At 47.5% G+C, this 24,056-nt stretch overlaps 2 protein-coding genes across 2 annotated transcripts; one reads left to right on the forward strand and one right to left on the reverse strand.

Moving 5' to 3' along the window:
- Window positions 1-127: 127 nt before the first annotated feature.
- Window positions 128-4,201, reverse strand: PRADC1 (protease associated domain containing 1). The gene is made up of 5 exons (XM_045446503.1): window positions 4,036-4,201; window positions 2,015-2,115; window positions 1,379-1,488; window positions 930-1,097; window positions 128-679 (listed from the first exon to the last, which is right to left on the reverse strand). Exons 1-5 carry the CDS (start codon window positions 4,100-4,102, stop codon window positions 559-561), a joined length of 567 nt encoding a protein of 188 aa, XP_045302459.1. The 5' UTR covers window positions 4,103-4,201; the 3' UTR covers window positions 128-558.
- Window positions 4,202-5,197: 996 nt separating this feature from the next.
- Window positions 5,198-23,024, forward strand: CCT7 (chaperonin containing TCP1 subunit 7). The gene is made up of 12 exons (XM_045446486.1): window positions 5,198-5,360; window positions 10,626-10,779; window positions 11,409-11,515; window positions 13,459-13,584; window positions 14,376-14,428; window positions 14,782-14,953; window positions 18,613-18,777; window positions 19,619-19,807; window positions 20,449-20,546; window positions 20,925-21,057; window positions 21,512-21,718; window positions 22,652-23,024. The coding sequence occupies exons 1-12, from the start codon at window positions 5,355-5,357 to the stop codon at window positions 22,871-22,873; spliced, it is 1,632 nt and encodes a 543-aa protein (XP_045302442.1). The 5' UTR covers window positions 5,198-5,354; the 3' UTR covers window positions 22,874-23,024.
- The last annotated feature ends 1,032 nt before the right edge of the window (window positions 23,025-24,056 follow it).

Consider the following 24,056-nt stretch of genomic DNA (forward strand, 5'->3'; position numbering starts at 1 on the left):
AAAGGACCTTGAGCAAGTCATTTACCCTCTGTGGGCCTCAGTTTCCTCCCTTCAAAGCAGGGGCATGGGACCAGATGAGAGAGTGAAGGCCCCTCCCACCCCTGTATGCTCTTATTCTAGGACACAGTTGCAACCCTGATGAGAGGCTTTATTGCTAAAAAGTCAGTGAGGGTTTATTAATTCCTCAAACACCACTCCAGCAGCTGCTGTGAAGTACACTGAAGAGACCCTGGGAAGGGGAGGCGAGAGCCAGGTGGGATGTGACAGGTCACAGATGGCTCTCAGGCCACCTGCCCTTAGCCCCTGTGTTCCAGATTCTAGTCCAGAAGCTCTGGGGCCTGGCTCTTGTCTATTCCCATAGCATGAGACATTTGGGGACCCCGAGGAAGGGAAGGCCAGTGGCACAGCTTTTCTTAGCATAGCCAAGGCCAAAGCCTTTTTCCCCTACCCGGCTCCACCTGTCCTCAAATGCTATCCCCAAATCCCAAATAGCAGAATTCCTGGATTTCCCCTTCCCAGCCCAGAGTTGTTTATGGCTGGTGTGTGGGACCAACTCTTCTACCAGAAGGTCCAGGGCGGTTGCAGCAGCTCAAAGGTGGGGATGCTGGTGACATTGACTGGGATGGAAATGATGGCCCATGGCAGCCCATGCTGTTCCAGGGAACGGCGGATCATGTAGCTGGGAGGGCATGAAGAAAGGTGGCGATGGTCACTTTCTCAGCACCCCATCATGCCCCATTGTCCCCATCACTCTGGGAGTTCCAGAGCCCAAGGACTTGGCCCTTCAACTGGGGCCCTCCAACATTTTTGGCCCAAGGACTCGGCCCTCCAACAGAGGCTTGTGGGAAGGGACTGGTGATTGCCCTTGACCTCCCCAAGTCATGGCACCCAGCCTGGTGCTGATACAGCCAGAGACAAGGAGCCCTCACCCATCTCGGCCGAGCAGGAAGAGGGCAGGGATGTCAGCTGTGCGCTGGGTACTGTCCTGGATCATCTCCACGTAGAAGCTGTCATTATCAACGGCGTTGTCAGAGATGATCACTGCCCGCCCGCCGTGTTCCTGCACCACCCGTGTCTTGGAGAGGAAGGAGCAGCCCCTGGAAGAGGTGGTGATGAGACCAAAGGAAAGGCAGGGTCCTAGCTACCCCTCCTCCAGACCGTCACACCGGAAGGATGAGAGAAGGACCGTGGAGAATTTTTTGTAAAGGCTCATACGTAAATGGCCAAAAGGCATGGGTAATCTTAAGACATCTCTTAAAGACCATTAAAAACATGAATTATTTAAGAACCGCTATTTCAAAGCACCACTCCCAACACTGATCTCAGAATCTAACCTACACCTGCCCTCCTCTTGTGCCTGTGTCTGTCCGCTCCTTACCCTCTCTCCACCAGAGCGATCTGGTCCTGGATGAAGAAACCGTTGCTGAGTTCTCCACAGGCCTCTGAAGGTTCCGCAGGGACAAGATGAATCTGCTCATACCGTGTGTGCTGAAAGACATTTAGGTCAGAGCGTGAGGAGACATGCCTGTTGTAGGACCAGGCTGACCATCCCATTCTACCGGTTCCTCACAAAGTTGAAGGAAACATGGAGTGGTTTCTGTGTGCTGGGCACTGGAGTATTTTTACTAAATTCTCACAAAGGCTTATCTAGTTGTCCTACTCCACGGTGCCTTTTCATGAGATATGTAGGGGAGTTGGTAGGATCCAGAAAGGGGAAGTAATTTGTCGTAAGCCACATAGTGCAGAGACAGCTAGCAGAGCCCTTGGTTTTTCACGATTTCATGTCCCCAGAGAAGACAGCTTCTCCCCGTCTGGTGCCCAAGTCTGTATTACACCCCAGGGAATAGCTAGCTGGAAGCCCTTCCCTCCTGCACAGCAGCCCCTGGAGGGCAGGCCTGGATTGTGCACCCTTCCCTGTCCTAGCAGTCAGGTATTGGTTGAAGGGATGAGACGGTCACCTTGACTTAGTGGGGTGGAGACAGGAGCAGAGACAAAAGGGTCTCCCTGAACTTACAAAGATACCACCAAAGTCCTTGGCAGGTGTGGCCGTGAAGATGTATCGAATGTCTCCAGGACTCAGCACTTGGAAGTACAAATAATCATGGATGCGTAAGCCTGAAAGATAGAGTACAGGTAAGAAACTTCCAGGGAACAAGCTGGTTCAGGTTCAGGTCATGGACCACTTGTGTACAACTGGGCTGGCTATAATCTGGGCTCAGGAAACCAGCTTCAGCCAAGTGAGTCCTCCAGGTGGGTGAGATAGATGATCTCTGTCCTGGGGAGGATAGAACTGATGCAGATAGTGTTAGTAACCCCAGAGATAACAGCTGCTGCTGCTGCACTGATGAGCCAGGAAGAGCGAGAGCTCTTGTGTTCCGAGGATCCATCCCTCTTTGTTCTGAAGTGGACCTGAGAGTTTCAAGGTGGCGATGTGGTAGCCTAGGTATAAAACAATTTGTACTAAAACTTAAAAGTTGACTCTGGTTCCATTGCCATCCTCTTAGTCCAGCCACTATCATTTCTTGTCCTGACTGGTCCAGCTTCTTAATTGGTTTATCTGCCTCCATTCTTGCTCTCTACCATCCATTCCCCAAACAACAGCCAGGGGTCTTCTTGAAATATCTTAAAGCAAATATGATCAAGTCACCACTCTTATGGCTTCAGTACCCTTCAATGACTACCCTTTGCAGGGTCCTGTTCCATCTGCCCTTGGCTACTACTACAACCTTATCTACTCCTTTCTGGCCTCCTTTCAATTTCTTCACCTCTGGGTCTTCTTGCAACTGTTCCCTCTATCTGGAGCCTTCCTATCCTTGCCCCCAACCCAGCTCTACCTCTTCACCTGGCTCACTTCTGCTCTTTGGTTAGGTCATAGCTTAAATGTCACTTTCTAGAGAAACCCCTCTGCCCTATCACTGCCCTTTCCCTATGCCCATTCAAAATGTACTTTTTCTCCATTGACACTTTCAACATAATTTGTAATTACACACTATTCAGAATTGTTTAATGTCTGTCTCTTCCACTAAGGCAAAACCCACAGTTTTGTAGCTTAGTTCAATGCTGTATCCACATTATGTAACAGTGGCTAGGATATGTGGGTGCTCAATAAAGGTTGTTGAAGGAGTGAACAACTATTTTCAGCTCAGTCGCACTGAGGGAGAGAATTTCCAGAACAACCAGATTTTTCTGGGGTGTGGGATCCTCTCTACAGCACTAAAGTTTGATGTTTTGCCTAGACTTGAATCCTTGGTTGCCTTAGCCCAGAGAGATAGAGGAATGTGGAAGTGTGGAAGCTGGTCAAATAGTCAACAAACTATGAAGCCACTACTGTGTGTCAGGGGGTTAGGACTGATTGTGGCTTTAGCTGTCCTCTACTGCCCAAATCACAGAGACCAGATAGAGTTCCATTGGCTTGGCATTGGGCTTTACAGCCTTTCATGCTGAGAGTGGGGACTTCCCATGAGATACAGATATATTTCCAATGAGCCGCCTTTAACACTAAACCCCTCCTCCTTACCACACACATCTTGCCTGGCCTTTGCATCTGCTGATCTGTGTAAATCAAGTGTGGTATATGTATGTGCTCACGTATGTGTATGGGTGTATATACTTATGTGCTCCTTTAGGTGCAAACAGGTTGTGTGTGTACGTGTGTGCTTGTACGTGGGGGCCCACGTGTAAGAATGTGTGTTCCTGTATATGTATGTGAGGGCTCACATACTATCTCCAGCTTGGAATATCTCTAACTGTCCCTTGTTCCTTCTCCTGGTCGCCCCTTCAGCCATCTGGGCCGGCACTACTGGGGGCGTGGAGAGGAGTCTTGCTTCGACGTGGGGAGCTGAGGACTCAGAGCCCAGCCTCAGGCCGCGCCCTGCTCACGTCCCTGGGGGCCAGCACCCACCACTCCAGTCGCCCGTCCCTAGATGTGCCCTGCCTCGAACTCGCGGGGTCCCAAGGTGACCCGTGACTCCCGGCCCGAGACGCGAGCAAGCTAGACGGCCAGCCCCGCCCCGCAGCCCCGCCCGTTCCGCTCACCGTGGGCCGCGACGTATGCGGGGAGCCAGAGCACGAGACAACACCAGCCCGCGGCGCCGGGGACCATCTCCAGGGCCCGGCCCGGCGCCGCGCTTCTTCCAGCCGCCCCACCGTGCTAGCTCGCTGGACTTCAGCCTGACAGCTGCTCCGGCCTCCCGCCCCCAGACCCGCTCTTGCCGCTGGTTGGCGGACAGGAACGAGGCCGACGGCTGATTGGCTCTGATGCCTGTTCCTGTAGCTACACTTTCCGCCTCTGCGCCTTAGCCCACTTCCTATTGGTCGAGAGAAGTGGGACCTAGGACTGATTGGCCTAAACTCTTAACAGCAACTGCCACCCCTCGCAACCCGCGCCCCAGCGTTTCTTAGTTTGGATTCGACTGCAGGATTGCGCGGGCTGGCGGGCTGGCGGGCGGGCGGGCGGGTGGGGAGGAAAGAGCACTGGAGGTGGGCGCCCCGCTGGACTCACTTCAGCCCAGGAGAGTCGTGGCCGTCAGCTTTGCGGTCTTGGCTGGATCCTCCCTGCGGCCGCCTCGCAAGATGACGATTTGCTTCTCCCAGCTGTGCTTTCCTCCTCCTCACCTCCCTCCTTGGGAAGGCATTCGTCTAGCGCCCAGGTGGTCTCCCGCGACCTCCCCTCCGCTCGTCCTCTGACAAGTTCCACCAGCGCTTGCGCGCTGGGGTCGCGGCTTGATGATCCCCACCCTCGAGGAGGCTCTGGTCAGTGAAGAGCCAGAAAACGGGATTTGGGGCCAGGTGCCTGGTGCCCACGCCTGCTTCTCTACCATTTAGTGTACAACTGTGACCGTGGACACCTTTCATAACCTCTCAGCTTCAGTTCCTTCATCTACAAAATAGACATAACAGTACCAACGTCATAGGATTGGAAGGGCTTATGAGATCTCTCACCAGGTGCTTATTTGCTTATTTACCATAAGCCTGTCCTATAGCGTTCAATAAATGTGCTTACTGTGTTCCTTGGTCTGGCTTTCGGAGGTGGGTGAAGGAATGAGGGTTTAGTGGGTAATGCGAGCCGAGCAAGAAGTCTACATACTCAAAGAGAAATGCATAACCACAATCCTGCGACCCTTCGGTAACCAACGCCTCTCCCTCCGAGGCCCAGCCTCTGGCCTTTCTAGCCGTACTGACTCTGTGGTAGCAAACCATAGAGTAGCGGAAGTGGCCCGTCCCCTTCCTCTCCCGAGCCAACGGCTCGGCGAAGCTTCTGGGGATTTCTCTGGCGCGGGGGATTGTGGGGTTGCTGGGCGGCCCCGACGCGGAGAAGAGAGAAGGTGTAGCGGGCCACTAAACGAACTTCCAAAATGATGGTGAGTGGCGTTTCGCCTATCTGTCGCCATCCGCTGCCATCTGGCCCCTGGGTGGCACCGCCCGGCCGGGGTCAGTTCCATAGAGCACTCCGCTGCCTACTAACTCTGTCTTTGCCCCCCCGCTTGTCTGTGGGCGACCCCGGCTCTCCGCGGCCTGTTTCGGCCGGAGCACGGAGCATGAGCCCTGGGCGAGGACTTCGTGGGGCTTGGAGGGAAGGTTCTGGTGTGGCCGACTGGGGACTACAAGTCCCAAGCTGCTTCGGGGCCGCAAGCCGGCTGAGGGGACCCGGGTTTTGGAGCCCCCCGCAATTGTAACCAGTGTTAAACGAGTCCCGACTTGAGCGTGCATACGCGGTCGGCGGGCCGACTGGGAAGCACTGGTGCCTGGGGAAATGTAGGATGTAAAAACGTGTGCTTCCTAGAACAGGGCAGAGGCAGCGTGGGGACCTTGTGTTGGGCTGAGCGGAAGGGCTCAACTAGGGTTGCTTGCCGGTCGGTCAGCCCTCCTGCTGCCACATAAATGGAAACAGACTTGGTTTGTACTTTAACACTCGTTCATTGCTTAAGTAAACGCGTATTGAGCGCCTGCTGAATATACCGTACCCAGCTGGTTGTTGCGGGTGCAGCTCCTCAGCCGGGAGAATGGAGAGGGCAGATGGGGACAGCACATCAGAGGTGGAAGGACCCGGGCTCTGACTCCAACCCTGTCTTGCCCTTCCGGATTTGGCCTCGAGCCAGGCTTTTCTTAGTTGGCCATCTAACTCTGGGTTTCGTTTTCTTGAATTGGGGGTCTTGATGAATCCTGCAGGGCCGCCCCCCGCCCCACTTCTGCATCATCTTTTTGTGCCATCTCAGTTGTAGATAACTTCCATTGGATTCCCAAGCCTCCTGCTATCTCTTGAGTTGCTGTTGAACAGGGCCAGCGTTTAAGAAGGTGTTTGAGGCAAAACGCTGACTGGGATACTGCTCCCTGTAGTGCACTTGGCAATTAACTCATTTCTATCAGTCAGAGGAAGTTTTCTGTTCTTTTCTGGGCTTCTGCTGCTTTTTCCTGTCCTGGTAGATGTCAAGCTGATACATATGAAGCGTTCTGTTAGGGAATGTCCTGTGAATCCAGTTGTACCCACAGAGAAGGAACCTAGGATTTATCTGTACTTTCTCCCCCTTTATACCTCCAGTACTGCCCTTTTTCAGTCCCTCTTCAGCATTACCTTTTCTTGAAGTCGGCTTCATCTTCTGTGCAGAGTCAGCAGAGCCCTTGAGAGTAAGGGCTCTGGAGCCGCACTGAATGCCTAGTTTTGTAACTTAAGCTGGGCCACCTACTATGTGTGTGACTTTGAGCATGTTAAATTTGTGGCCTTCAGTGTGTTAGAAGGGATTCATTGAGCTAATACATACGAAGTGCCCAGCATCAATAAGCAATTGGCAAATGTTAGCTATTCTGCTAGGTAGTGGTTTGCTTCTTTTCCTCCCTGTAATCTATCCTGCTGACAAGGCTACCATAAGAGTTTTGGTTGGCACTGAAAGAACTGAGGATCAGAACCAAGGTTCTTCTGTCTGGTGATAAAACCCTTTACTGGGATGCTCCACCACACTTGGGTTTTTCCTGAACTGACCCCTTGTGGTATTAGCTGTTCATATCTCTCCTTTTGGAATGTGAGACTTCTGTAGGCCCTACAAAGCATAGGGAACAAAGGGACTGTGGGCAGCTGCTCCTTGCTTTGTATTTAAGAACTCTCTGTGGATTTGGTGTCACCACACTGCCAGTGCTTTTCCAAAAATTAGAAGCTGGTGCTATCTTAGTTCATGGTTTGAATGAAACATGTGCAAGTATATGTAAAGTTGAATTTTTAACACCATAAGCTGCTGTATATTGCTTTCTACGTGGCCAAATCTAGGCGCTCCACAAATTGAGATTCCTATAGTCCTTACCTTTGGGAAGGTCATGCTTTAAGATTGATGGTGATATAAAAATTACGCCACGAGGAAGCAAAGAGGGAATTACGGGATCCTCTGTTCGGGGTGCCCCTATTGGCTGCTGTTGAGAAAATATGTTAGAAGAATTGGGGCTCTGGTGAATCGCTGGCCTGTTGATAAGAAACTTTTGTTTTTTAAAATGTCTTTATATATATATATATATATGTACATATATACACACGCAGATGTATGTACACACACATATGTATATATACGTGTATATATACGTGTATATACACATATGTATATATACGTGTGTATATATACGTGTATATATACGTGTATATATACGTATGTGTACACACACATACGTATATATACGTGTATATATATATCTTTTTTTTAAGTAAGTAAACTCTACAGCCAACATGGGGCTCAAACTCATGACCTCGAGATCAAGAGTCACATGCTCTACCAACCAAGCCAGCCAGGTGCCCCAAGAAAGTGGTTTTGGCAGAAGGTGCCAGGGTAGCTCTTATAAATAGAGGTACAGTTTAGGGGGGGTGAGAAAAAAATCTTTACATGCATTGATGTTAGCCTGTTGGAGAGGTGAAAATTTGTTGAAGGCAATAAGATGAACTTGAGACCCAAGTTAGTTTTTGTTTTGAAATGTAAGACTATCTGGGGCAAGGATGAAGCAAGGAAGCTTGGGGGCTGCCATGAGGAATAATTTAGCAGGACTAGGAGAAGGTGGGGACACCTTTTTCCTTACAAAAGGTGGAAGAGGCTTGAAAGAAGTTTGGCCAAAGAAGCCATTTCTTGTCTCCAGACCTGGGACACTGGTGAAAGGGAAGGAATTTTCCCTCCAGCCCATGCCTGACCCCAGATTTAGGGGATTATCTGACAGGCATTCTTACTAAAGTTGCTTTTTTTTTTTTTTTTTAAAGTTTAGTATTTTGAGAGCGAGAACGTGCCCGTTAGCAGGGGAGGGGCAGAGAGAGAGAATCCCAAGCAGACAGGCTCTGTGCTGTCAGAGTGGAGCCTGATGTGGGGCTTTATCTCACAAACTGTGAGATCATGACCTGAGTGAGCCAAAATCTAGAGTTGGACACTTAACCGACCAAGCCACCTAGGCATCCTGTTTCAGGCGTTCCTTAAAAAAAAAAAGTTTGTTCATTAGAAAAAAATTAAAACAAAACATACAATACAAAGTGTCAGAACCCTCTTTACCTCCACTCTTACTCGTTAGCATTTGAGGCACATCTTTCCAGCCCCCTTTTATGCACTTACATATTACATCTTGCCTCCTGCTTTCTCTCTCTTTGTATTTTATGTAGATAAATGTAAATCAGAACATGCCATTCGTGGGGCTCCTTGGGTGGCTTGGTTGGTTACGTGTCCAATTCTTGGTTTTGGCTCAGGTCATGATCTCTCTGTATGTGAGGTGAATCCCCGCATCAGCACAGGGGCTCTTCGCTAACAGAGCTGAGCCTGCTTGGGAATCTCTCTCTTTCTCTGCCCCTACCCTGCTCACTCAGGCGCATGTGCTTCAGCTTTCTCTTCTGTCTCAAAATTAACATTAAAAAAAGAACATGCCATTCCTCTGCTAAAAGGTTTTCCAGGCCTTCCTTTTGTAGGAATAAAATCTACACTCCTTACCATGATCTACAATTGAGTATGCCATCTGGTTCTCACCTGCCTCTTCAGCCCTTTTCCAGTCTTCTGTCTACCCACTGCCCTCCTGCTACACTAGCCAGAGGAGTTGAACTTTTTCAGGAATTGGCCAGTGAATATGGAGTCAGCCTCATGAGTCACTAGACTTTCTGGTGTGTGAATCCCTGACTCCTTATTGTTGAGTTGACACAACCTTGTGCTTTCCTTTCCTGCTCAGATACCTGAAGCACCCACAGGGTGGGCCTGGGCAGTGGCTTTCAAACATGGTAAGAAGTAAATTTTAAGTTGCAGCCTAATAGCACACACATAGCATAACAAGTTTTAAAACAGTTTTTATCTTTACTGTTTTGTTTCACACATACAAAATTAGTCACAAACACAGGGAAGACTGAGTCTGGTTTACGAGCTCATCTCTGAAGGCACAGGTTTTGATACAGACTCTAGTTTGCTAAGCTGAGGAATTACTGTCAGGCTAATGGTCACTGGAGCAGAGGCAGCTAAGCAGGCCTTTACGCGGGTATCCCTGTCTTCCCAGAGTTTCTGCAGGTCTGCCAATTAAGCCCCTTTGGGGATAGTGATTGTTCTCAAGACTGGCATGCAGGGGCGCCTGGGTGGCTCAGTCGGTTAAACGTCCGACTTCGGCTCAGATCATGATCTTGCAGTTCGTGAGTTCAAGCCCCGCGTCAGGCTCTGTGCTGACAGCTCAGAGCCTGGAGCCTGTTTCAGATTCTGTGTCTCCCTCCCTCTCTCTGACCCTCCCCCGTTCATGTTCTGTCTCTCTCTGTCTCAAAAATAAATAAACAAAACAAAACAAAAAAAGACTGGCATGCAAAATAGAGAAAAACTTCTGTGGGACATTTGGTTGGAGATTGGTTACAAGGAAGCTCTGTGGAACCAGCACGAGAATGGAAACACTGCTGTATGAATTAGACTTGTTTTGTGAGGCGGGACAACATGCTGCTTCCCTGCTCTCCAGCTGAGCGTTGTGGTAAAGCTGCCTGCCTGGGCATCTCCAGGACACCACCTGAAGCTGCTGGCGCCTCGTGTTTTGCATCAGTGCCCCATCAGCTTCCCTAGGATTAAGCTGTAATGCAGATAAGTGGTTGCTTTGCCAGAGGGTGAACATTGGGCTTCTTCCTCCTGTGCTCTGACCTAATTCTTCAACACAGGGAATAGTGTCAGAAGTTGAAAAGGCTGTGCTCGTCCAGCCGAGCGCTGGAGAACACAGTATTTGATTTGTTCTTTTAGACTAAATCGTGCTTCTCATGACCATTTTCTAGCACGCCTGTAGGGTATGTTGTAGTCCTGGCGGTATCTCTGGATGTAGAGGCTGGTTAAGAAATCTATGTGGTGGACAGTGGGAATATGGTTTTAAAGGTCTCCAGAGGGGTGCCTGGGTGGCTCAGTTGGTTGAGCGTCCCGACTCTCGATTTCGGCTCAGGTGATGGTCCCAGGGCTGTGGGATCAAATCCTGAGTCAGGCTCTGCGCTGAGCGTGGAGCCTGCTCCTGCACTTGGTGCGTGCATGTGCTTTCTCTCTCAAATAAAAAAATAACAAAAGGCCTCCAGGTATTTCTGTTATGAGAGAGATGAGAACATTTTTCTTTTCCCCTCCCTCCTTGAATTTCATTGTAGTAGATGATTATTAAAAGCAGTCAATTGCTTTCTTCTGTAGCCCACACCAGTTATCCTGTTGAAAGAGGGGACTGATAGCTCCCAAGGCATCCCCCAGCTTGTAAGTAACATCAGTGCCTGCCAGGTGATTGCAGAAGCTGTAAGAACCACCCTGGGCCCTCGTGGCATGGACAAGCTGATCGTAGATGGCCGAGGTAAGTCTGCAGGGTTCCTCAGGCCAGTGTGCAGAAGAGGAGACTCCTGGGGAGTGCTGGAGCTAGCAGAAGTTGGTATCAGAAATTCCACTGCTTTTAAGGTCTCTGAGGGATTGCTCTCTAGGAGATGGTTCCATTTCATACATTGTCCTGAATGCTGGACCCTACAGGGATATACGGAAGAAGTTGGGCTCAGGAACATGTTGCCTCATAGAGAGATGCAGCCTGGAAACATGAAAGAGAACTATCTGAGTTAACTTTGGTCATTCCCATTGTATCATATTACCAAGACAGAATTCCTCCTCGTGTTTTAGTATATTAACTGACATGTGAGACAATAGTAGGTATCAGCTATGTCAAGAATATCTAAATGGTTTCTCATTCTCATTTAGTATTTTCTACATCCAGTTCAATGTATGCTAAATGCTGTTCAGAGAAAATTGGTAGCTCATGGTCTTCAGAAGTTTGTGATTTTAGGTGGCCCTTTGTGCACAGAGCTAAATCTATAAAAAGATCAGTTTATTTATGCCATGATCTCCTCTGCCCCATCCCAGTAAAGTGTGCTTGGGCTCCAAGTCCAACTGGAGAAAAAGTCTTTAAATTTTTACTTTGTGTTTGTTCCTTTTAAGGCAAAGCAACGATTTCTAATGATGGGGCCACAATTCTGAAACTCCTTGATGTTGTCCATCCTGCAGCAAAGACGTTAGTGGACATTGCCAAGTCCCAAGATGCTGAGGTGGGAAGATCAAGCATATGTGTTTAAGTGAAAGTTGAAACACATGCCTGCTTGCTCCTTTGCTCTTCTGTCTTAAAAGTTTTTTGATTATATATCTAAAGTTATGATGTCATAAGTAGTACGTGCTTATAAATTGTAAAGTATTTAGATGAAGTTAATCTTCTAAATTCATACTCTTGGAGCGCCTGGGTGGCTCAGTTGGTTAAGCATCCGACTTTGGCTCAGGTCACGATCTCGCGGTTTGTGAGTTCGGGCCCCACGTTGGGCTCTGTGCTGACAGCTCAGGGCCTGCAGCCTGCTTTGAATTCTGTGTCTCCCTCTCTCTCTGCCCCTCCCCTGCTCATACTCTGTCTCTCAAAAATAAATAAATGTTAAAAAAAATTTTTTTTTAAATTCATACTCTTTCACTACATGTAGCTGAGATCTTAGGACCAGGCTCCTTTCAGTTACCTGGTAAATAGTTTAAGCTCTCATGTGTTAGTCACCTTTTAAGATGGGGCTGGAAACTTTAAGGTTTCCAGTTTATCTTTTTTTTTTTTTTTAATATTGGTAAAATATAGATAACATAAAATTTACCACTTCAGGTTTTTTTGTTTGTTTGTTTGTTTTTAGTAGGCTTCACATCCACCATGGAACCCAGTGCAGGGCTTGAACTCACAACCCTGATACCAAGACCTGAGCTGAGATCAAGGGTCGGCTGCTTAACCTTCTGAGCCACCCAGGCGCCCCTCACTTTAGCCATTTTTAAGTGTACAATACTGTGGCATTGACCAGTCTATCTTTTAAAACATTTCTAACACTGGAGTCTTGATACTAAATGTTGACAGAAACGGATTTGCATTTTACAGTATTACAGATAGGTTCTGAAGTTATATAAAAAGGTGTATTAGGACCCAGTAGCCTACAAAACAGTATGGCTTATATGAAATTAAAGTGGGAAGAGTCTGAATTTGACCTGTTACTGACTAAAACCTTTCTGGCCAGGAATTTGGCAGCTTATACCCTTTACCACAGTAACACTTTTTCCCTCTTTGAGAGTCCCTCACATTACACAATGGACATAAGTGAGCTGAACATAAATTTCTGCCAAATCAGAGGTAAGCTAGTTTTAGTTCTTCTTCTCCCTCATTAAAAATAGGGTTTAGAGGGGCGCCTGATTGGTTTAGTCAGTTAAGTGTCGGACTCTGGCTCAGGTCCTGATCTCACGGTTTGTGAGTTCGAGCCCCGCATCCGGCTCTATGCTAACAGCTCGGAGCCTGAAGCCTCCTTTGGATTCTGTGCCTCTCTCTCTCTGCCTCTCCCCAGTTTGCATTCTGTCTCCCTTTCTCAGAAATAAATAAAATTCTTAAATAAATAAATAAAGGGTTTAGATCCCATTGTGGAATATTACTACATTAGAAAGGCTAGCAGACTAGTGATCTGTCAATTCCAAACAGTATTTAAAATATGAAGAACTTTGGCTGGTCCTGGAAGGTTTGTTTTAGTAGGATTTGGCTGTAAATTATCTTTATGTAAACTCCTATAGTACTTTGTGCTCCTTGAAGAATATTTGTCTCATGCCTCTTGTTACCAGACACGTAAGTATTGTATTATAAGCATGACTGGGATTGTCTTAATCATCATAGTGCCTATATGTAATAAATAAATTGTTGGTTAGTCTGTGTATATGATTTCATATCCTGAAGAACTTTGTCAAAATCAGCCCTCTTTGGAGAATGGGCCTGGCTGAGGAATTCATTTTGTAGCCCAGAGCCATTTGATGGGATGGATACCTAACTATCGTCACCTTCCTTGTACTCATTGCAATCACCTACGCTTCCAGAAAAAACATTTCACACCCATTTAAACAGTCCCTAGTTTAAATGGGTAGGTTGCCTAAAAATGGAGTCGCAGGCCTTATTCCTCACTGTGAGAAATGTGAATTTCCTGTCATCCTCTTCCAGGTTGGTGATGGCACCACCTCAGTGACCCTGCTGGCTGCAGAGTTTCTGAAGCAGGTGAAACCCTATGTGGAGGAAGGTTTGCACCCACAGATCATCATCCGAGCTTTCCGCACTGCCACCCAGTTGGTATGGGAATACTGGCTACCTTAGCCTTGTGTTTCTCTGGATAATACCTTTAGCAGAGTATAGAGAGAGGTAACAGGGTTCCCTGGACATTTTCTCCCTATGAATCTCTGTTCTGCCATTCGGTAGCTATTTGACTAGATATTTCCTTAATCTCTTTAAGCCTCAGGTTTCCTGACTGACTCAGTAAGTGAGAGGTTTTTTGTTTTATCTAAAGTTCCTCATGACACGTATCTGGAGACCCTGCTTTTATTGACCTTTGACCTTCATTGCGTGATCTTAGGCAAGTCGGTCCCTCTAGGCTTTACTTTCTCCCTTAAATATCTCTGGTTCAGGGTGGTAACATGAGATCACATATGAGATGTGCTTTTGAAAAGATAAATCAGTTTAACATACAGATATGTATGCCATACATAACATGTCTAATAATATATAAAGTGCTAGCAGTTGTCATGAGTGTTTTTCTTAAGCCAGAAGGTTTGGCCCAATCGAGTGTCCTAGCTTGTTTCCACTCATCTGTTTTAGTGTTCCTTGCATATTCAGAATTAAGTCCTGGAAATACCCTGATGATTCTTCAGAACTATACCTACTGTATATTTGTCACTGGGAGTTTTCTAAACCATAGAGCTGTGTGTTTCCGGGCAGCAACAAGACTCAGAAGTGTGTTTCAGCTGCAGAGTGGAAATGCTTACAATTTGGGAGTAAACAGATTGGAGAGTGGCAAGAGAGACTGGGACCCACCTCTCTAGTTTGCCTTTGGCACCAGGGACTCACTCGGCTTCTGTTCTTGGCAGGCAGTAAACAAGATCAAAGAGATTGCTGTGACCGTGAAGAAGGAAGACAAAGTGTAAGTTTGCAGTGGGCTTTGTCAGAGCCTTGACTTTTTGTGGCCAAATTGGATGTAGAAGCGTGTTGCCACTCTATATGGGCCTGGGGCTATTTGGCTCTTGCTAGACCCTTGGCTGTGCCCCAGCTCACAGCACAAAAGAGGCTGTAGACTGTAATTTTTAAGTTGTCACATACAAAGTCTTTGACTGCAGTCACCATCTGTCAATGATAATTTGCCCTAAAGATTGTAGAAGATGAAGTTGATGTGGGCTGAGTTTAGAGGCTAGAACAGAAGCCCCCTACACATTGCAATAGACTCAGACAAGGGGCTTTCCAGACCTGACACAAGTCCCACCTATCCTTGTGTCCCAGGGAGCAGAGGAAGCTGCTGGAGAAGTGTGCCATGACTGCTCTAAGCTCCAAGCTGATTTCCCAGCAGAAAGCCTTCTTCGCTAAGATGGTGGTGGATGCGGTGATGATGCTCGATGATCTGTTGCAGCTTAAAATGATTGGAATCAAAAAGGTGCAGGGTGGTGCCCTAGAGGTAAGCCTGCTACAGCCTCCCTAGGAGGCCTTCTGCTTTCATATTGACCCTTCACACAGGTTGGTACAGGAGATGAACACATGTTACAGGAATAGAGAGAATGCATGTTGAGCTGGAAGTCAGACTGGAGTTGTATTCCCCATACTGTCACTGCAGGCTGTGACTGTAGATATATTTTGTAATTTCTGTGGACCTATATTTACTTGTCAGCAGAACAGCAGTTTGAACTAGTTGATTGTTAGAATCTTAGTGTAATGTGGGAGGGGATGGGACTAGCTCCATCTGATAAATTATCTATGACCCTCTCAGTTAATAAGCCTGAGAAGTACTTCTCAGTCCATTCTCCAAGTGACATGCCCAAGCTCTCCCTTCTTTTATTCATTTATTTTGGATAGATGATACATAGTTCTAAATGTAAAAAGAATCCTAAAGGAAAAAAATAAACATCCCATTCACCACTCCTGCCCCAGATACAACCACTAATGAGTGAGTGAGTGAGTGAGTGTGTGTGTGTGTGTGTGTGTGTGTGTGTATGAGCAGGTGCTTCCAGAATTGTTTTACGCATCTGTAAATACATATGTAAATACTGCTTTCCTAAACACAAGTGCTTATTTATAATACATAGTGTTCTGTAACTCACTTTTGTCCATTTAACAACTTAATTTTTTTAATGTTTATTTATTTTAGAGGATAAGCAGTGGAGGGCCAGAGAGAGAGACACACACAAAATCTGAAACAGGCTCCAGGCTCTGAGCTGACAGCACAGAGCCCACATGGGGCTCAAACTCGTGAACCATGAGATCATGACCTTAGCCAATATTGGACACTCAACTGACAGAGCCACCCAGGCGCCATTAACAACTTATTTTAGAATTTGATCCCTATCAGCATGTGGGGCTTTTAATTCATTGCTGTCCAATAGAACTTCCTGTCACGGTAGAACTGTTACATGTCTGTGCTGTCCATTTTATGGTAGCCACTGGCCATGTGTGGCTACCAAGCACTTGAAATGCAGTTAGTACAACTGAAGAACTAAATTTTTAATTTAATTTTTATTTATTTAAATTTAAATAGCAACATGTGGTTCATGGCTACTGCATTGCACAACCTAACTAACTTGTTCTTTTTTAACACAGTAGTATCTGTCTGGAAGCATTCTGTTGGTATCTCTATGCTGCTTTGGCCTTTCTCCACTCTGGCCTGCCCTACTTCTTAATTTTCTCTATCTTGGTGACCCAGCTTGAAGGGATTTGGATGGGGCAAGACCTGCTTCAAATATTATAGCCTGGCCTGGCCCTTCACTTTTCTGTTCTTTGACTTTTACCCTTCTGAGTTGCATTCCCACTGTGTTGTCCTTCCTCCTATCATGGCACATGTCAGTGGACTGAGGTTCTCTTTCTGTAATAAAACTTGTGAGGAATTTGGAGGTCATCTAAGTTACTCCCCTGTCTTTGGCCCCAGGTACCAGTGCTTTCTTGGCCCATCATGGCTTACTGACTTTGTCTTTACCCATTACTTTGGTAGCAGTCATCCATCTTCTCCTGGGCCTTCCTGTTTCCCTGGACTCTTGAGATTAGATTGGCCAATTCACTCAACTAGGGATCAAAAATAATAATTTGGTGGGGGTGCCTGGGTGGCTGAGTTGGTTAAGCATCCGACTTCGGCTCAGGTCATAATCTTGAGGTTCATGAGTTCAAGCCCTGCATTGGGCTCTGTGCTGACAGCTCAGAGCCTGGAGCCTGGCTTCAGATTCTCTCTCTCTCTCTCTCTCTCTCTCTTTCTCTCTCTGCCCCTCTCTGCCCCTCTCCCACTTGCGCTCTCTCTCAAAAATGAATAAAAAAAATTTTTTTTTTTTTTTAAACAATAATTTGGGGCATCTGGGTGGCTCAGTCAATAGAGCATCTGACTCTTGATTTCAGTCAGGTCATGATCCCCGGGTCATCGGATCAAATCCCATATCAGGCTCTGCACTGAGCATGGAGGCTTTTTAACATTCTCTTGCACTCTGCCCCTCTCATTCACGCATGGGCTCGCGTGCGCTGTCTCTCTCTCCCACCCCCTTCCCTCTCCCTTTCTCTCCTAAAATAAACAAATAAAACTAATTTATCTAGTGAGAAGGCCAGGGGCTCCAACCCACTTTCCTCAGACTATTCCCCATTCCTTAAATGCATGTAAAACCTTTAACACAAAACCTGACACACAGAATTCGATAAATGGTAGTAGTGATTATTGACTTATTCTCAGGATTAACAGAACTTCCTGATGTGTATCTTCAGCCCTTAACTCTCCCTTGAACCTCATGCTCTTGTATCTGCCACTGAACTCATTATCTCATTCTCCAAACCTGAAACCATTTTCTGTGTTTCTTGACGAGTTGGTATCGCCACCATTGACTCAGTTACTCACCAGAAATCCAGGATTATCTTTGAAAATCTTTCCCAACTCCCACAACCTTTCAGTCACCATTGTCTTATTTTGTCTACCAATTTACTCTTTATTTCTTCAAGCTGTCTTTTTACTTATTCCCAAGACCATTGTCCTGGCAGTGGTCACCCTTCCTCCAGTCTTATGTCCCCTAAATCAATCCTATTTTCTGTTGAAAGGCGAAGCTCCACAATTTACTGTGTCCTGTGTGTAAAGCCTTTTGGGATTCCACATTGCGTACAGAATAAGAGGTAGGCCTTAACAGAGCCTGTAAGATTCTCCTAAACTGGCCTCTGCCTTCTACCTTACATTCCCACAACGGCAAATGCACTCTTTGATGCCACCACACTGCCTCTGCCTCTTGGGAACATCCTTCCATTTTCTATTTGACTGATTTCTGCTCCTCTTGATTTGTCTCAGGCATCACCCCCTGTAGGAGGCTGTGAATTTGAATGATGCACGTATGTGTTCACTGATAGACGACAGTATTCTAGATTAGCACTGGCAGAGAACATAGAGGTATTGAATGGAAATACCCTTTTTTATCGTGTGGGAAATGACTTGGTCATTTAGCAAGAAAGAGATCTGAGATTTGAACCCAGGTCTTTAGATAGTCCTAAAGTCAGTCCCAAGTGCAACATGCTTTCTTACTTTGTATGCCCTGCTGTTAAATCCAACCCACAGGAAGCCATGATGGTGGCTTGGGAACTGTACAGGGAATTTCTGACTCCTAAGATCTTTTGGCTTCATCTCCTGGGAAGAGGAAGGACCTAGGATGCTGCACACAGGACTGTGTGTGTGCGCGTGCAGTAGGAGCGTGTGTAGGTGTGTCCAGTAGAAGACTGGGGGGTGAGTTGGGATTGAAGAGGCCTGTGCCTTATTCATAAATGCCTGGTTCCTTGCCTGGCACTGTCGGTAAATACATTCAGTGTTAGCCCTTGGCTCCTGCTTTGAAGGCCAGTCTTAGAAAATAGCCCAAACAGGCCTTTCCCATGCTTAGTCCCTGTAAGCTGAATGATTGATTTTCTTTATACTGAAGGGATAACCAAAATATGTTTTGTATTTTTCCTAGCTTTTATGAAAGTGGAAAGGCTTTGTTGTAACAGTGAAATAAAGACGTGGTTAACTGTTTCATGTTTGCAGAAATGGACACATGTTAGTCTAGCACCGCACTAGCTTGATTTCATTTCATGCCAGTAGTGACTGAACTGTTAACTGTTTGTTTTTTTAAACAGGAGTCCCAGCTAGTAGCTGGCGTCGCGTTCAAGAAGACTTTCTCTTACGCTGGGTTTGAAATGCAACCCAAAAAGTACAATAATCCAATGATTGCCCTTTTAAATGTTGAGCTTGAGCTGAAAGCTGAGAAGGATAATGCTGAAATCAGAGTCCACACAGTTGAGGTAGGCCCCACCAGCTGGCTAGAGGCATGGAGTTGGTCAGCGTTCTGGGCCAAAGTCTTGGGTCTTTGTGGCTCTCTTGGGCCCAGCTGTTTCTCAGGCTCCTTATGAGCCCCATTCTCCTCCTGTCCCCCTGAATATGTTGATGTCCAAATACTAGGCCCACTTCTTTTCTCACTCTTCTCTCTGTGAGTGAAGAGACTTGGATAGGGACCTGAGGAGACTTAGATAGGGGAGACCTGCTGAAATATTCTCTGGCCCCAGGGAAGGGGCTGGCAGCTGCCTTCCACCATACACTGAGCCCAGTGTTTTGATTCCTCTTACCTGGGCAGTTGAGGGCCCCTCTCCTCCTACACTGGGTCCCACACTGTAGGGACAGGTGTGCTCCCATCACATAATACCAAGGCTATCTCGAGTAGCAGTGTCATCCAGCTATAAGTAGGTGCTGTTGGGTAATGTGTTGCCAAAACACAGTGGCCTCTGGAGGGAATGGATCTTGTTATTGGGAACTCCATGGGTACAGCATCTTAGAGGAATCTACAACTCTGCCAAGCTAAACTATTTCTCACACCTTGGCATACCAGCTGTGGAGTAACTCCCAGTCCTGGGCTTTCTTTCTACTTTGGTGTCTGAAAGTTTTAGGTGATTCCTGAGTTCTCATGTAGGGTTCTTGTTACTTGGACTGAGGAGAGGCTATTTTGTTTACCCTTTTTAATTCCCAAATACATGAGCACGTTTTATTTTGGGGAGTATATTTTAGCCTACCATATATGCTAATCTCCCCCTGCCCTTCATGCCCCTCCCCTCCCCAAGCATCCTTATCCTTTTCTGGGTCTCTCTTCAGGATTATCAGGCAATTGTTGATGCTGAGTGGAACATTCTCTATGACAAGTTAGAGAGGATCCATCACTCCGGAGCCAAAGTCGTCTTGTCCAAACTCCCCATCGGGGATGTGGCCACCCAGTACTTTGCCGACAGGGACATGTTCTGTGCTGGCCGAGTGCCAGAGGAGGATCTGAAGAGGACAATGATGGTAACTAAACATTCACAGGCTGCTTCTTGGCTTTTGTGGCCCTGGAGGGGTTTTAATTTACTACGGGTATACTGGAGTGCACTGTCATGTTGGCCTGTGACTAGGCCTGTCTAAACCTTTTAATTTTCTTTTCTTTTCTTTTCTTTTTTTTTTTTTTTTTTTTGCCGTGAAGCACTCCAATCCCATGTGCATGTGCTCGGTGTAACCAGAGCAAGTCAGGAAATCTGATTGGTGAGGGAACCTAGCAGTGATGTTCTTATCAGCTAGATCAGTTCAAGTACTGATGTTTTCAGCCACATTTCTCCTTTTTCTTTTTGAGCATCTCCACAAGATATGTTAGGTCTAAAGCACTGATCCTAACTTTAGTTGTTGGGCCCAAGGCACACTAGTTTGGGGGCGTGGGTGTTGGGTGAAGTAAAAGGTCTCCCATCTCCTTTTGACCAGGCCTGCTTGCTCTTTGTAGGTCTTTGTTCTGTTTTGTTTTCCCCTCTTTTAGGGAGGTAAATGGGAGGTTGCCCAGTGCAGGGAGTCCTGGGGCACTGTGGCAGGGTCTAGCATGGGAATTGGCTTTTGAGACTAGGTGGCAGGAAGCTCTCTTCTGACTTCACGTGAAGGTGATCTGATCTTCTTGTGCTTTTCAGGCCTGTGGAGGCTCCATCCAGACCAGTGTGAATGCTCTGTCAGCAGATGTGCTGGGCCGCTGCCAGGTCTTTGAAGAGACCCAGATTGGGGGCGAGAGGTAAGTAAGCCATAGGCCTGGGCTGCCTGCTGGCAGAGCTCATGAGACCTGCCTGGGTCTGGCCTTCTGCCATCTTCTGGGTGTGGTATACAACATGTGCCGCTCTTTTTTGAGGTCTCACCTTTTGGGACATAAAGAACTCAGATATAAAGTATTTCAGGAGAGCAGATCAAGTTGGGTCTAAAGTCTGACTCTACAGTATCTTCTGCCCTAGGGTTACAGCCCCAGACCTTCCCCAAAACTCTTCAAGAGTAGGATTGGAAACCCTAGTGAGGAACAAAAGAGCAGCTGTTGAGTGTTGGGCGAACGTGGTGAGGTCATACACAACAGGTTGGCAGCAGAAAGAAGTTTACATGTATGATTTGATCCTGGGTGTAGGTATAATTTCTTCACTGGCTGCCCCAAGGCCAAGACTTGTACTATCATCCTCCGTGGTGGTGCTGAGCAGTTCATGGAGGAGACGGAGCGGTCCCTGCACGACGCCATCATGATTGTCAGGAGGGCCATCAAGGTAGTAGACGGGGTTTCCTGGATCTTTGTGGTGATTTCTGCCATATGTAACTTATCCTTCCCTGGGTGGCCTGTTAGCCCTGATTGCCTCACAAATCATAGACAGACAGCCTCAGTCTCTCAAAATAGGTCATGCTGCCTTAAAGGCTAAGACTTGTTCTCGTGAACAAACAGTGGAGCTACTGTCCTTAGCCATCCCAGTGATCATACCAATGCCCTTAAGGTCCAAGGTGACCTTGGAGATGGTCAGAAACCATAAGGTCCACCAGATGGAGGTGGGAATGTGCTAGACAAGAGCCACATCTAGGCTTCCTGGGATTTGGGATGAGGGAGGAATGAGGAACTACTCCCTTTCTGTGCTGGGAGGACCTTTTGACTGGCTGGTCCAACTCCGCTGTGGCTGGACCTTGAGCCAGGGGCCTGTTAGCATTAAGAGGTGGGTCTGGTCTCTGCAGAACGATTCAGTGGTGGCTGGTGGCGGGGCCATTGAGATGGAGCTCTCCAAGTACCTGCGGGATTACTCAAGGACCGTTCCAGGAAAACAGCAGCTGTTAATTGGGGCATATGCCAAGGCCTTGGAAATTATCCCACGCCAGCTGTGTGACAATGCTGGCTTTGATGCCACAAACATCCTCAACAAGCTGCGAGCTCGGCATGCTCAGGTGGGTCCTTCTCCTTGAGTCCAGGGATTGGGTGCATGGGGCTAAATTTTGAGTGTGTGCTATGCTTACTCAGGCTCCATAGAGTGTTCAGGCCCATGAGAGGGCTGGAACTAAACCTAGTACCGACTCAACTGTGTCTCCTCTGAGGGCAGAGGGAAAGCCACAGTGCCAGGGCTGGAGCCTCCAGGATTTCTTCAGTGCTTCTACCAAGAGTATAATCATAGCTCCTTGTGGTGCCATCAAAGGAACCAGGGGGACCCTGCAGCCTCCTCCCTGGAAGCACACGCTGAGCACGTTACTGGGTTTCCCAGTGGTGGCGAGGCATGCCAGAGCCCTGCTGCTGGGCGGTCCAGCCACGGCGCTACCATCTCTTAAGTTGTGATCTCTGTGAGAACTTAAATGTGTTCGTTTGCTATTTAGCAAACATTTGTTTAGAGATATCTGTTAAGTGCTCAGTACTGTGACAGCAGCGCTCCGTGACCTTGCTTCTGCCTTTGTTAGGATTTTAAGAGAGTCCCTTCACTTCTTTGCATCTCCATTCCCTCATCCGAAGTGGGGACTGATGGAAGCAGCGAGATAAGGGATTGGAAAGTGTTCCTCTTGAGAACTGTGGTGTGATATACACGGTCCTCGGGTGACCTGAGGACTGGACCTCCCCAAAACATGGCACGTTGCCTAGAGGAGGGCCCAGAGCTCTTGTGTGAGCAGCATGTCTAGGGTTTGAAGGGGGTGGTCGTTGGGGGCACGAGTGGGAAGAGAAGACCTGCACTTTCAGGTTCTTTGTGTGATGCCAGACAGATGCCGTCTTTCTTAGGGAAATGCTGGCAAGTTCAGAGTATGAGGTTTCCTAACGACCTTGTCTTTGGGAGGATTTGCAAGAAGAAACTTGAGAGTAGTTCCTTATTAACCTCCCCTCCTCTCCTGCTCTTTCAGGGGGGCATGTGGTATGGAGTGGACATCAACAACGAGGACATTGCTGACAACTTTGAGGCCTTCGTGTGGGAGCCGGCTATGGTGCGCATCAATGCCCTGACCGCAGCCTCTGAGGCTGCCTGCCTTATCGTGTCGGTAGATGAAACCATCAAAAACCCTCGCTCAACGGTGGATGCTCCCCCAGCTGCGGGCCGGGGCCGGGGCCGGGGCCGCCCCCACTGAGAGGCACCCGGTCCCTCATGAGTGGCCGGCGGGCTGGCTGCAGGGTATGCTTACTCTCCCCGTCTTGGTTAGTTGGTATTACAAGGAAGGGGTCGTAATTGGCCCACTCTGTTCTCACTGAGGTTATTTAAATAAAGCTTAAGACTTAGAATTCACTTTGCAAATTATTTGGGCACCGGACTTTTACTGCTAAATGTCTTGACTCCAGCTCAGGATTTTACTTTCGTATGTACTCACCTGACAGATGGAAAAGTTTTCTTCTCTCCTATCGGACTGAGTCCTCAACAGCGTCTGGTTTTTAAGGCAGAGGGTCCACTCTGCCAGCAGAGCTCCACCTGAGGGGCCTCCGTCCAGAAGTTTCACTCTGAGCGCTCTCTTAGTCCCAGAAGTAGTTAGGAGATGTGGAGTCCCTTCCTTTTCTTCTGACGTCATCTTGTTTAGCCCTGGCCTTGCCAGGCAGTACTCCGAGGACTTCTGTGGGTTTGAGTCAATGTATTCTATTACCTTGCTTGCTCCTTCCACTTGTATATTCTTTTTGGCTCAGTGTCCTGGTCTCTTACTCAAGATCTCTCGGAGGAATGTATAAAGAGGCCACATTCCCTTTAAATTCTGTAGTGATTATCTTAAAAGTCCATTGAGGAGAGGTGGCTGAAGGAGCACCCACGTGGTCTTCTCTGTTTGACCACCAGTGGTCTTGGGGGTTCCTTTTGCTTTCTTCTGACCAGTGGAGGTTTGCAGTGGCCACCACAGATCAACTAGAAACCAGCAGGGTTTGACTGCGTTCTCGTTTATACTAGTCCTCAGAGCTGGCCTGCAGCTAGCTGTAGTTAGTAACTGTTGAAGGTAGAGGTGAGTAACTATGTCACTCTGAGCCATGGAAGCTTTTGCTGCCTGCAACTGGGAGGTGATTAGAGAGAAAGTCTCTTGCATCTGATCCCCTCTTGGTTAGATGGACTCAAAAGCAGGGATGGGGTGGTGATCAGGTCCCGACTGTGGAGTCTGACCTCCCTTCTAACATGATAATCTCCGGGTAAACTAATTTTTCTGAGCCTCAGCTGCTCTACCTTTGTTATGAACATAAAAGTAGCTGGCTCAGAGTTATGCTCATCTACCTGTTTGATGCTAGAGCCACTCACAATTTAAGCCTAAGCACCTGGTCTTTTTTCTGGCTTTAAATCTTTCA

Source organism: Leopardus geoffroyi, chromosome A3, assembly GCF_018350155.1.
Source record: "Leopardus geoffroyi isolate Oge1 chromosome A3, O.geoffroyi_Oge1_pat1.0, whole genome shotgun sequence".
NCBI classification, from domain to species: Eukaryota; Metazoa; Chordata; class Mammalia; order Carnivora; family Felidae; genus Leopardus; species Leopardus geoffroyi.